Genomic DNA, 13,948 nt, shown 5'->3' with positions numbered 1-13,948 from the left:
ATTTTTGTAATTGTATGCTGTTTTGTTCTACTATTTATTCTATTTATTATTTTATTTTACGTGAAGTTAAATTACAAATACACTGACCTCAACAACCTTTTTTTCCCCACACAATAAATATATATTTTTTAATCTATATATTTAAGTAAATATTTTGAATCGGATCTATCGAATATCAAACAAATTGTAAATGAGTAAAGTTTAAAAACATTCCAGTATTTTTTTTTTTTTAATTAAAACGTAATTCGATTATCAAGTAACATCTCTCCTATATTGCCGACATCACAGCCCTTGCAAACCATTTAACGTTTATTCAGTTAATCTATATTTTAACATGAAGGTGTTCTGACGACATTGTATTAAGTCTGTTTTCTGTGTTTTTTGGCCGTTTTCTATCTGTCGTTACTCTCTTGAACGCACCGCGGCGGAGAAGGGAGGGCCCTGCAGCCGCTGGTCTCTGGCAGAAACCCCGTAGTGCAGCACAGCAGCGCCATTCGGTAACTGCAACAGTATCCAAAATGGCAGGAGCTGATGGAGACGATTCTCTCTACCCTATCGCCGTTCTCATTGATGAACTGCGAAACGAGGATGTTCAGGTAGTGACGACCGATTCATTTGTAACCTATATTTCTATTTCGGACAATCATCGGTTCGTTTTCACATGGGTTTTAGGCGGACAGCAATTAGTTGTTAGCGCACTGACGTTAGCAAATACGCTAGCTAATGTTCCCGGTCAAGGCCTAGTGATATCGTGATTTTTCTGCCGGGCGCACCCCGTCTTGTTATTGAATAGTTTGTTGTTAAGTGTACAGTTTTATTAACCATGACCAGCACTAACCAGTGGGATATATTAGCCTCGTTGCTTACATCAGTTAAATTTCAAAAGAATTGTCATAGGTAAGAGACAAGAAGCCGTTCGGGTCATTCGTTTAGCTGCTAGCGGTAATGTATCGGTAGTGGCCCACATAAAGCTAAGCTAGCGTCGAGTGACTAATGTTGAAGTTGGCAATCACAACAGCAAATCACAGATGCTACAGACAGTATAGTATCGTTATGTCCATATAATGTCAAGTAATAGGCAGTGATAATAGGCAGTTGTGTTTTACAGCGGTTTGAGTCCATCACTGTTACGTTAACGCTAGCTAACACTAGCTATGACGAATATCCAAACAATTGTTATCGAGTAAATTCTAACGTTTTCTAAATGCAGTTGTGTAAATCGTGAACATTAAATATTAAGAAAATGGGATTTTTTTAACTGGCCTGGACAGTTATGCTTAAGTTCACCCCTTTCTTGTTCACAGTTGCGACTGAACAGCATCAAGAAACTGTCTACTATTGCTCTGGCCCTCGGTGTAGAGAGGACTCGCACTGAACTTCTTCCTTTCCTCACAGGTAATAAAGTCCTTCTTTTGTAAACCATTAACATTACTATGTTTTCTCTCAGTGTCATTGTCACGAGGCTGTCACGGAGAAATTCTGAATGTGTTGCACCCAAGACCAGTTCGGCTATTGCAGTAACTACAGCCTTTGTGTTTAATTTTTCAATGCTGTCATTATATTTAGGGTTTTTTTGCTTGTGCAAAGATGTCTGCAGAAATAGTATTCTTTCTGTGATCTCTTTAGACACCATCTATGATGAAGATGAGGTACTCTTGGCCTTGGCAGAGCAGCTTGGCAATTTCACTATGTTGGTGGGAGGACCCGAGTATGTCCACTGTCTCTTGGTGAGTTGGATGTCACCTAAGATTTGAGGATGCTCATTTAGGGAATATGTCATCCTTACCCTGGTGGAGGCCTTGAAAAAAATGTTTAACTTGAAATTTCTTGTCAAATGGAATCCAATACTCCAATAAATCCCCATTAAGTGATAAATCATTATCCATAATGTGTTTGAATAAGCAAATAGACAAAATTTACGAAACATGAGACAAATGCTGGTCATTGTCAAATTCAAAATGTAATTTCAGCTCCCTGTCCGTCAACAAGGTCAGGTTATTATCCAGTACTGGTATTCTTCCATATTTGTATCCATATCTTTGCTTCTTTAATTACATTTGGTCAATAAGGTTAATACTGGACATTGTTACGTATGCATTTATACATTTGCTTGTTTGAAAAGCTTTATTGACATAATGTATTGCTTTTGTAAAATGGTGAAGGCAAGTACTTAACCTGATTCTTTCTTGATTTGCAGCCTCCTCTGGAGAGCCTAGCTACAGTGGAGGAGACAGTAGTCAGAGATAAAGCTGTTGAGTCCCTGCGGAAGATCTCTCAGGAGCACTCTCCAGTAGACCTGGAGGTCCATTTTGAGCCCTTGGTCAAGCGGCTGGCAAGTGGTGACTGGTTCACTTCTCGCACATCTGCCTGCGGCCTCTTTAGTGTTTGTTATCCTCGTGTTTCCAGCACTGTTAAGGCTGAGATCCGTCAGTAAGTGGCTTGTTCATATAATTGTAGATTTTATGTTAATTGTACATTTCCTTTTTATGAATTGTTTGTTTACTCATGCTTGACTCAGTAGGTTTTTTGTGTCTGATAAAATATACAAATTCTGTTTTTCGTCTAGGCATTTTCGCACCTTGTGTTCAGATGACACACCAATGGTCCGTCGTGCTGCAGCATCTAAATTGGGGGAGTTTGCCAAAGTCCTGGAGTTGGATTATGTTAAAAGTGACATAATTTCCCTTTTCACTGCTCTGGCCTCAGATGAGCAGGTATGAACATCTTTCTTCTTGAATTTTAACAATTTAGTTGTTGTCAACAGAATCTTGTCTTTGTCTGTGTTTTTTTTCCTTTTCCAAACTGGTGCGGTTTTTTGTTTCCTCTCAGGACTCAGTGCGGCTGCTTGCAGTGGAGGCTTGTGTTAGTATTGCCACTCTGCTGCCTCAGGAGGACTTGGAGACCCTCGTGATGCCAACTCTTCGCCAAGCTGCAGAGGACAAGTCCTGGAGGGTTCGCTACATGGTGGCTGACAAGTTTTCAGAGGTAAGCAGAGCAAATGATACAAAAAATTTAAAACGTGTATTTTCAGATAATAGTCAAATTTTTAGGTATGCACATGCTTTTGGGAAATGGAGTTTTACTTCATTTTGGATTACCTAGCTAATGAGCAATAAAAAGTTTATGAAAATGATAAAGTTTATCCTTAAAGGCAAATCCAATGATACAGTTCACACACATCAGTATCTAAAAAATGTAAGTACTTGATTTATGACACTACACAAATGACCATGTTTGAACTCTTAAGATCATTTTAGAGCCAGAGTCAGGCTAAAGTGATTGAAGGTTGTAACTGAGTGTTGTTGCTTCATCTTAAACAAATGTCACATCTAGCGCATATTTCATCCTTTCTTTGGACCCGTTTAAAATAATGTGGAAGTATCACTTTAGGAAATTGGACATTTATAGAAAATATTTGGACGTGGCTCAAGCAAATAATTAAGGGCTTAGTTATTTGATTCATATCTTAGTACCTTTTACTCCACTGAAGTGAAAAAATGCTGTTTTTTTCCCCATGTTCTTTTTGAATGAAGCACTACTATTTTTTTTTTTTCACTGAGACTTCCTGCATCTGTGCTTCATTTTCTTCTGCTGAGTATATTTGCTAGTGCTTGTAACCATCTTCCTTTTAGAAACTGGTTTTTGTATAGATTCAATGCATGCTGTCAGTTTCTCAAGCTTAGCTTTTTGGATATGTCTCAGTTATACAAAAAGCTCAAACAGATTTGGCTGAATGGTTCTAAGATGATCATGAGCCATTTTTATTTCAGCATTCACTTTTAAGACTTTGTACTACAGTTTCAGACTTGTTGTGGCATCAAATTAGTCCCCATTATGTTGTGCAGTTGGAAGTGGTGTATAAAAAAGAACAATGTAAGATCTGACACAGTAACCCATTTAATGCAGAGTACACCATGTTTAACTGGGTTTCTTGTAGTCCAAATGCTCAACCAGCTTCTTCTAAGAGACTCATGATTTTTGCTTGCAATGTTAAAACTAGGTTAGTTGACTAAGTGGGTCAAGAGCACAGTTTCTTTGCAATTCTTTGTAAGCATGATTCTAGTCAGTATTTTAACATGGTGAAATGATTTTTTTTTTTTTAGTTGCGATGGCCACAATGCTTCTCTTGGGTTACGGCTTATTTAATTTATACTCATTCCACTACAATCTTATAATTAATTGCACAGGACATTAATGGACAAGAAACTGACATACTTTAGGTAGATTTTAAATGGATTGAATTTAATCGTTTGGTGTCCATACCTTTTGATCGTCTATTTCTTCATTCTTGTCCTTCAACATTTATTCAAATGCAGCAGTCATTTCTGTTGGTGTTCTTAAAATAATTTCCTTATAATTATAGCTCCAGAAAGCTGTGGGCCCAGAAATCACCAAGAACGATTTGGTCCCAGCTTTCCAGAATCTTCTGAAGGACTGTGAAGCTGAGGTCCGTGCTGCTGCAGCCAATAAAGTCAAAGGTAAGCACAAAAATGCTGTTTAATCTATACATCTCTTCTGAATTTTTTTGAGACAAGGAAAACCTACATTTAAAAAAAAAAAAAAAAAACATTGTCACCTTTGCATTATGCTTCACTAACATTCCATACTGTTTCTTAGAATTCTGTGAGAACCTCCCAGAAGATAATCGTGAGCAGATCATCATGACTCACATTCTGCCCTGCGTCAAGGTAAAAAATAAACTTTTGTCTGCCACAGTTTACCTTTATCGGCCATTTTCTTGTTGAACTGAAATACCTTTATTTTGTAAGAATGGAAAAAAAACCTTGACATTTACCCAAGGGACAAAATAGTTCTCATTTTCTAGTTTTTCCCATGATTAACTTTCCTGTGGTTGAAATGGTATACACTGGCCAGCTGTAACTTGTAGCCAGCAGATGTGTAGGTATTCAAAGATGCCCACTCCTGTAACTAAATGAAGAAAGGTGTTTTTTGGACTCAGGAGGAGTTGGAGCTGCCTGTATGCTGTCTATTAAAATTTTGAACAGCAGGTGGCACTGTTGGATTTTGGTTTGTTTCTACAGTAAGTCCAGTTGTAGTGCTTCAAATCCAAAAAATCAAGTTTTGCCAATTTATTGTTTTACACCACTAATATTTTAATCAATACAGGTAGAAGTGGCTTTAAATGTAAAGGGTTTCAGAATGTTGGTAGGAGAGGTACACATTCAGATCACAAAGCTTCATTCTGCTTATCCTGTCAACATTAGACATACTGCTGTACAGGTAGCCGCAAACCTGAAGGATGAGCAAAGAAGTAGATTTTTCCCCCCCTTTTAGCAGATCATCAGTGCTCAGCATACTTATTTTTTTTTTTTTCCGTGTGATCATGTGATGTCTGAAGAAAAGTATTGTGATGCAGTGTTTCCTAATCACATTATTTGGTTGGATTATTTCTGTTTGATATTAATCAGTATGGAAAGGAATTCTGGCTTATTTCAAGTCAGTTTTGTTTGTTTTCATCATAATTGATGTTGCTTGACTTCACAGGAGATTTTTATCTCCTGCGACTGTTGCCTCTGCTTGTCCTGTATTAGTATATTTACACACAAGTAGATTATAGACTACCTGTTTGTTGTGCCCTGTTATAATGCCCCAGGGCAGTAATCTTGATTTGTATTTACTTTCTTAACTATTTGTTTGTGCTGATCTCTCTGTCTCCTGTGTGTCCTGTCCCTGACCAGGAACTTGTGTCAGACACCAACCAGCATGTGAAGTCAGCCCTGGCCTCGGTCATCATGGGTCTGTCAACCATCCTGGGCAAAGACAACACAATAGAGCACTTACTGCCTCTCTTCCTGGCTCAGCTCAAGGACGAGGTAAAGGAAATGCAGACTCGTAATAGTTTGGCTGAATTTTACCTCCAGATTTCAAACACAATTGACTTTAGAAATCTTTAAGGTAGGGCATTAGGTTATCAACAAGCACAACTAAAGTCCCCTGCAGAAGTTTAACCAACCTAACCTAAACTGGTCCACATGTGTCAGTCTGGTAAAGGTACTTAGCCACAGCCTGTAGAGCTGCCTGGCAGCCGTCTAACCTGGTGGGAGGATGATTCATGCACTTGGCTGTCAGACTTAGACCTTACAATTTGAAGATTGCATTGGTGTGTCTACAGAGGAGAGTAATGAGAAACTGGACACACTGTACTTCGGTTACATTATTGTTTTTATTTTTTACTCTATATTGTGAAATGTTTAAACAGGATGGTGGTCCAGTTAGTCATTCAGCACACAGAATAACTTCTGAATAAAATAAGACACTTTTCTGCTACCATCGGTCTGCTTTCAGTTTTATATCCTACTTCTTGTAAAGATTAGTTTCTGCAGCTGTTTCAGTGGCAAACCAACAGATCAGTTTGCCGTTGGAGTTAAGTACATTGTGTTACATTCATAATAAGTTCTTCCTCTAATGTAACAGATTTATTTGAAACAGCAGCCCAGCCTCTTGTTGTCCACTGAATACATTTCCATGACATGAATTTGCAAAGTGAGCTCAGACATGAGTTTGGCAGATTAAAAACAAAAGTATATAAATGTTTTGGAAAGCTTAAGGCTGTCATTTCTGCCACCGCTTTCCTCAGTCCTATTTAAAGATGTCCCATTTTCCTCACAGCATAAAACAAGACCAGGAGTGTCTAATTGGATTACTGTCCAATCTGACAGCTTTGACTTGCAAATTTCAGTAATTTAAGGTGCGTCCATCTGAGGACAGTTTTAAAGGGAAAAAGGTGGAGAACATTCTGTAGACTTGTCATTTATTCAAGTGCTGAATTATACCGAACAGTTACTGTGCCTTTTTATTTTTTTTCTGATGCTAGTGTGTTCCCACTTGGTAAACAAGCCTGACAGTGTCAGAACGTTGTGCAGTCCAAGCCTGCTGGTTTTGGGACATGTGCATGTAGAGTCTTTATAGCTTTTTCCATTGGTTAATATCAGGTCCAAGCGGAAGAAGACAGTACAGTACGGTAATATCAGGTTCAGATTAGAACTAAAGCAGATATTCATTTTAGGCTCTTAAAATAAACTAGGGTTACATTATTGTGTACAGAATTTTATAGATTTCTGTTTTGTTAAGTGATTTAAGTATCAGGGCTTGGGCAGAGCCAAGAAATGGTGCAAATGATGTTTGGAGATTTGACCCAGTGATTTATCTCCTTAGTAGAAAACTTTGAACATTTTTAAGGGGATATGAGCCTTTATTAGAATGTGGATATTAAAGAAATGAATAACAGGAAATGAGGATAGTGAGATGGGAACACCATGCCACAAAGGGTCTCTGACCATAGTTGAACTGGAAATATCTGGCCTCTCAGCCACCAATCAACCAAAAACATTTTTTTTTACTTTACATGGGTAATTAATGTAATTTGTTTTGACCTGCTCCTTTCACAGTGCCCTGAGGTGCGTCTCAACATCATCTCCAACTTGGACTGTGTGAATGAGGTGATTGGCATCCGTCAGCTCTCCCAGTCGCTTCTGCCAGCCATTGTGGAACTGGCAGAGGATGCTAAGTGGAGAGTTCGCCTGGCAATCATAGAGTACATGCCCCTATTGGCAGGACAGCTGGTGAGTCATGGAGTCTGAAGGCAGCTGAAGCTCACACAAAATATGTTCGAAAGGCTTTCTAATTAGGACCATTCACAGAACCAGAAACATCCAGAGAAATGCACTGGATTGAGTGTAGACAGACATCCAGTGCTAAGTTCTTTGTCCTTGTTTCCACAGGGAGTAGAATTCTTTGATGAGAAGCTCAACACCCTGTGTATGGCCTGGCTCATCGATCATGGTAAGACCCTCTCAGATTAAAGCCCTGTCTATACAAAGAGGGTTTCAGTCGTATCTGCAAAAGTTTTGTATTGGAGAGGCCTTTTGTCCACGCAAAACCGCTGTTTTCAGTCACTGAAACCACAACTTTTGGAAACTGGGTCCCAGAGTGGATAAATTTGAAAATACCTTTCACATCTGTATGACCAAACTGCAGCTTTTCTTAAATGATGATGTCATAGCCCCACCCCTCTAACTTTCACCCTAGAAGCAAGATGCCGCTTCACAACAACAACAACAACAGCGTCGCACTACAGAGTAGTGCTCGTTCTACAACAGCTATTTAGCTTATTGAAAATATTGAATCCAAGTCTTCGGCTACTCTTTCATTACGATGAGCAACAAACAACCATAGCTAACAATATTCACTACATGCTCTTGGATCTACCATGGAGAGGGGCAACCAGGAGGAAATATTGGATCAGACCCAGTAGAACCAAGCAAGCTTTATGCACATGCTTCACGTCATCTTCTCCGTTGTTTTTTTTTTTTTTTGCAAGAGCGTTGCAACGTCACATGCAGGCCTCGCATTTGTAGCACATCGTTTTTAGTGGTTTCATGTGGACACAGATATTTCCTAAAACGACTCCGTGTTTACGGAGCACTTTTTTGAAAATGACAAAGAAAAAGATTGGATAACAGAAGATGTGGTTTCATGTGGGAATGGCCTGAAGGTTTTCCTAGAGGTGTTGGCAAATATGTACAGACTGTTTTTACTTGTCTGGTTGGTTAGTAAACAACTCACAGAGGTTGTGATTGTTGTACAGTTATTTTGCCGCTCTAACATTATAACTTCCCAAAAGTCACTAAATTGAATCATAAGGTGGATGATTAAATCCCTTGTTTTCCATGCCTTCCAGTACCAGCCGGTTTTTATGCTTGACATCACTTCATCACTTAACATGTATACAGCAGTTATTTCCAGTTTTCACTTCAGAAGGATTGCACTAATATTACTGTTTGATGTCCAATGAGCTTGCTGTTTTTTGTCTTTTTTTGAGCTCTGAGCACCACTGCTCTTGCCCATCAGAGCTCATCCACTTACCATTAGGATGTTCACTTGTCTTTACTTTCCTTACCAAGACATCATCTGTGTGGTAGCTTGGGGGACTGATTAGTGAACTTAATCAGTCAGTGTGGGTGTGAGAATAAGTGTGACCAGGGCAGGACTGGGCCCAAAAATATGACTTTTGAGATTGAATCATAACAGACAGTCTGAATTATGATTTTTCAACACTTTTGACCTGTACGTGATATAATTATTATAATTAAACTAACAAGTTTTTCTCTAGTTTTCTCTGGTTTCTGGGGCCTTATAGCTGACCTGACCGCTTTTTTGTCATTTGACTGGAAATGCACATTGCAAGATTTTGACTTTTGTATGACTTGTTGGACATTTCCAACAGTTGCAGTATTAACATTAATTGCCTACATTCTGCCAACCTAATTGGTCTGAGCAGAGTTTTATGAGTCAGACATTTTGATACTTTAACCTAACTGGAAAGTATCTGTAAATCAGACTTGCTCCTTATCAGAGTTGAGAAACTACAGATGCAGCTCATAGACTTCATCATTTATTTCATCTTGAGCAACAAAACATCACATTACTTAACTCTGTGGGGTAGTTTGGACCAAAACTGAACACTAGAGTGCAGACAGATGCTGAAGTATCACTAACCAGAGTAAAATAACCTCACAGGCAGAGTGGCATTAATGCTACAAACCCATAATGCATTGCTCCCTGTAAAATACTTGAAAGTTACACTGGTAATTGGGCCATTTGAAATGAACACTAGATGAGTTGAAAACTATTAGTGTTGGTATCTGTATTTTTACCCACAGTATGGTCTCTTAAAAGTGAACGTATTCAGATCAGTCATGATTTAGCATTGTGAGGAAACTGTAATATGTCATCACACGTTATGTATCATTGTTTTCAGGCAGAGGCTCCTTTTTTGTGACTTTTATGTACTGTGTGCTATCGGGGAAAGACTTGCAAAATGCTTGGTAAAATGGCAGCAACTGCACTGTTGAGATGTTCTCCTCTGTGGCCTTCAGGATAAGGCCAAATGAGAAAACTATATGTGAACCACCTGAACTTTTGGATTTGTACTTCAGTTATAATGGAGAAAAAACATCAAAGTTGAGGTGCTGTGTGGGTGAGCGTATATCTGAGCTGGTTATCCTCTGCATCTTATGAGTACAGTAAACTGACTTGTGAGACCATTACCCACAGTCAGAAACTGAAAGGGCCCTCGGTGCCCATATAGACATCCTGCTCCATTTATAACCAGCGATACTGTCTTTTGCATACATTTTCAGTCTGCAAATGGTGCTCTGTTCACATTGAGTTTTCTAATTGGAGTGAGACGCTCTGTTTTGAGGACAAAGAGCCGGCTGGGTTACATCATTGGAATGTTGCTGGTGTGGATCTCAGTCCATGAATGTGTGTGCATGTGAGGCTGTGGTGGACGGGGGTTAGGGATGTGCCACCCTTATGTAAGTCTCAAAGAAAAACAGAAATCAGGCCACGGTTTTTATCTCTGACTCAATCACAAGGGGCTCTTTTTTTATCATGCAACACATCACATGGCAAATCATGATTTCTGTGTTTTTAATCATGTGGATACTTGGACGTTTATCTCAGTATGTTAACCACAGGTGCAGATTTCAAGTCACATTATAATAGATTGTATTCATCTGTCATCTAGTGCTTTGTTTCCCTTTTCTTTAACTGATTGAGCAGTCATGCAGTCTTAAATTGGTTATAATTTTGATAATTAAAAAATATGAAAGATAATTTCACAGCTATTAAAACATACTGATTACCCAGCAGTTCCCAGATGAGAGTGAATTAGATATGTGTGTGCCTTATTACTTCGCTGTTTTGAACACTCGTTCAAATAGTAGTAGGATTTTACAGGAAAGAAATTATCTTTACTGTGGACAAAATGCACTACAAAGAGTTCATTTCAATCCTACTTTGTAAACATAATAGCCATTTTATTTATTCAAGCTTGGTTGAATTTCTGATCAGTTTGTACTGAATTGCTTACTGTTTGCTGTGGTGTTTTCATAGTGTATGCCATCCGTGAAGCAGCCACCTGTAACCTCATGAAGCTTGTGGAGAAGTTTGGAGCTGAGTGGGCCCAGAACACCATTGTACCCAAAGTGCTGGGCATGGCCAACGACCCCAATTACCTCCACAGGATGACCACTCTATTCTGCATCAATGTGAGTCAACAGTACTTGTCGCTTAGGTCATCAGATTTATTTGTAATGGGCATAAGTTCTTAAATTGCATCTCGATTTTCCATCACTTGTTGAGATCTGTGTTTATTCCTTGCATCTGTGTATTCTCTGCGTCTCAGGCTTTATCAGAGGCATGTGGCCAGGAGATCACCACTAAGCAGATGCTACCAGTGGTCCTCAAGATGTCCAACGACCAGGTGGCCAACGTACGCTTTAATGTGGCCAAGTCCCTTCAGAAGATCGGCCCCGTCCTTGACAGCAAGTACGTTATTTAGACCTCAGTCGCTCTGTCCAGTCTTAGAGATGTGCCGTTAAACAGTAATCAGAGACCAGTCTTTACAAGGTGTAGTTTTAACCTCCACACTGTTTGTCCATCAGTGCCCTTCAGACAGAAGTGAAGCCAGTGTTGGAGAAGCTGGCCACAGACACAGATATGGATGTCAAGTACTTTGCCCAGGAGGCTATCAGTGGTAAGCATTTACCCGTTAATATCCTCCTGAGACCCAGGAAAGTAAAAGTGTTTTGTTTTTTTTTGGTTTTTTATACATTAAATAATTGTCTTGAATGGAAATGGCAGGATACAACAGTTTGCAGTGGACAGCGTTTTTGTTTTTTTTTTAGCACAGCTGTGAAACTCTTGTCCCCTATAGAGGACAAAAATGCATTGCTGGGTCTCAAGAGGATATATATTTTAACGTTATAAAATAAATGTATTAAACCACAACAAACTAATTGCTCTCACTCTCCTTCTCTCCCAGTTCTGGCCCTAGCATAACAACTCTACATGGCTGAACCAGTCAACTACCCATCAACAAACAACAAAACAGCAACAACACACACACTTTTACAAGATATTTATTGATGTTCAGGAACAACTGGTTAATGTATAGAGAAAGCTGTTAACAATTGTTTTATCCTTTCTGTTTTCCTTTGTTTTTACTGTCCATGGTAGTCCATGTTCAGGCATCGCACAGGCTTCTTTGTTAATCTTCCTCTTTGCTGTAAATGGCCGCTTAAACAGAGGCAAAGTGTGATGAAGTTGCATTAAGTGGTGCATGCTGACTAATGTGCTGCTGTAGCTAGGCATCGCTAATCAGAGCCCCTTTCACATTCCTCCCTTTTCCATCCTTGGCCACTGTTGTACTTTAGCCACTGTCATTGCAGCCTACCACGTCTATGTTCGCTACCTAGCACTAGGGCCGTGCTAGCTCCGTGTGCTGCTGTACATGTCCCCCCCCCAGCGCTAGACACAAACTTTGAGCAGCAGATGGTGGAACAAGCTGTTTGTTTTGCCAAGCCTCCTCTCAGATCAGCTCGTCTGTAGCTCTCTTGACCCTAAAACACTGGTGTGGCTCCGAAAAAGCAATCGGAGTTTCCACCAAGTATAAAGTTTTGGACTAAGAAATGGCAGGAGTGTCCCATCACCGCATGTAATCTGAGCTCCTTGCAGTGATTGCATGTACTGATTAATCTCAAATGGTGTCCTTTCCCAGCTCCATTTACCATTCTACCCTTGTACTCTGGCAGTTTGCTCTGGACAGCAGCACAGATTGGACTGGTCGAACAGATGAATATAACAGGACCAGCTCCGTCGTCTGCTGTTGCTCAGAATTATCCCTCCACGAGATCTTTAGTGATTTAGGGGAAATGAGTAGTCGTGGTGTTTTCTGCAATACGTTCTCTGCATCGCTCTTAATCTTTGTGCCAACGGCTTTAACAAACAGTGTTTTCTTCTGGTATGCTTGGGTTCAACTGTTTGCACCTGTCCTATAAGAAGTAGAGGTGTTTTCCATAAGGGACACATTATTCCACATTATTCACGGTAAAACTGAATTTGACGACAGCTTCCTAATGCCATAGGCTTAACAAAACCTTGCCACTCCTCGTGTCCTAGAGCCACCAGACCACGCCAAGTCCTCCACTGTTTGGATATTTTCCAGCACAAGGACACTGACCTCAGCTGACTTCTGCTTAGAAATGGAAGCACAGTGGAGAACGAGCGCTTGGTGTCATAGAAAGTGTGATGGAGACATGAAGCATGTGTACGTAAGGCTGCATAATGTTTTATTATGGGATGGGAGCGGGGGTGGTTATGGGTGGGTTGAATAAATGTATCATCTGTGTTTAAGAAATGAAACTTTTGTCTTTCCCTGATCCCCTCCCACCGTTCCTTCTCTCCTTCCCCTCTCATTTTGTTCTCTTGAGTAAACCTTGACTGTTGATTGTCCTGTATCACAAAGACTGTGCTTTTATTTTTATTTTGGATTCTCTCCACAATTGGGATGCTGTACTACTGTATCTTGATCTGAATAAAGTAACAAAAAGGAACCGGTTTAGCCTGAGTTTATAACTTGTTCATACATACAACTCCTGTCCCTGTAATTACAGACTGCTTTGCCAAATGATGACAAGCAATAGGAAATGATTTTTCAGCAGCCTTCTCATTATAATCTGTACACAGAATGTACTTGGTGAGAACAGCTTGTAAAACATGGTGAAATGGAAACACCAAATTATAGTAGATGTAATTAGTGTTTGATAATTGTCACTAAACAGCAGATCTATTCTTAATTGGGTAGAAGTGTAGACTTGTTGACTGCAGAAGTAGACGTCCTGTTCTCATGAGTTAATAGAAAATAATTTTTTTTAAAAAAGGATTTCACAGCAATTATGTATTGGAAGTTTCCATTGTTTCTTCTGAGGTGTCTAATGTTTTTACTTTTGGTGATGTATATATATTATTATTATAGAGCTTTTCAACATTTATGGAACTTTTCAACATTTAACAAATGTAACACTTATAATTTCAAGTAATGTGTTTATAATACAAGGATCAACACTGGACTTGATAAATA

At 39.4% G+C, this 13,948-nt stretch overlaps 1 protein-coding gene across 2 annotated transcripts; it reads left to right on the top strand.

Annotated features, from left to right (window-relative positions):
- Positions 1–448: 448 nt before the first annotated feature.
- ppp2r1bb (protein phosphatase 2, regulatory subunit A, beta b) lies at positions 449–13,421 on the top strand. 2 transcript variants are annotated; one of them, XM_030151229.1, is made up of 15 exons: positions 449–596; positions 1,305–1,395; positions 1,627–1,727; positions 2,198–2,430; positions 2,567–2,714; positions 2,830–2,985; positions 4,364–4,478; positions 4,618–4,688; positions 5,700–5,834; positions 7,410–7,583; positions 7,743–7,803; positions 10,921–11,075; positions 11,213–11,355; positions 11,472–11,563; positions 11,852–13,421. In XM_030151229.1, the coding sequence occupies exons 1-15, from the start codon at positions 519–521 to the stop codon at positions 11,866–11,868; spliced, it is 1,770 nt and encodes a 589-aa protein (XP_030007089.1). In that variant the 5' UTR covers positions 449–518; the 3' UTR covers positions 11,869–13,421. The 2 variants fall into 2 exon arrangements, with proteins under 2 accessions (XP_030007089.1, XP_030007088.1); XM_030151228.1 differs by lacking the exon at positions 11,852–13,421 and adding an exon at positions 11,636–11,682 and having other exon boundaries at positions 11,472–11,598.
- Positions 13,422–13,948: the final 527 nt, after the last annotated feature.

This window comes from Sphaeramia orbicularis, chromosome 13 (assembly GCF_902148855.1).
Source record: "Sphaeramia orbicularis chromosome 13, fSphaOr1.1, whole genome shotgun sequence".
NCBI lineage: Eukaryota > Metazoa > Chordata > Actinopteri > Kurtiformes > Apogonidae > Sphaeramia > Sphaeramia orbicularis.
The sequence above is the reverse complement of the archived record's forward strand: the minus strand, read 5'-3'. Positions and strand labels throughout refer to the sequence as shown.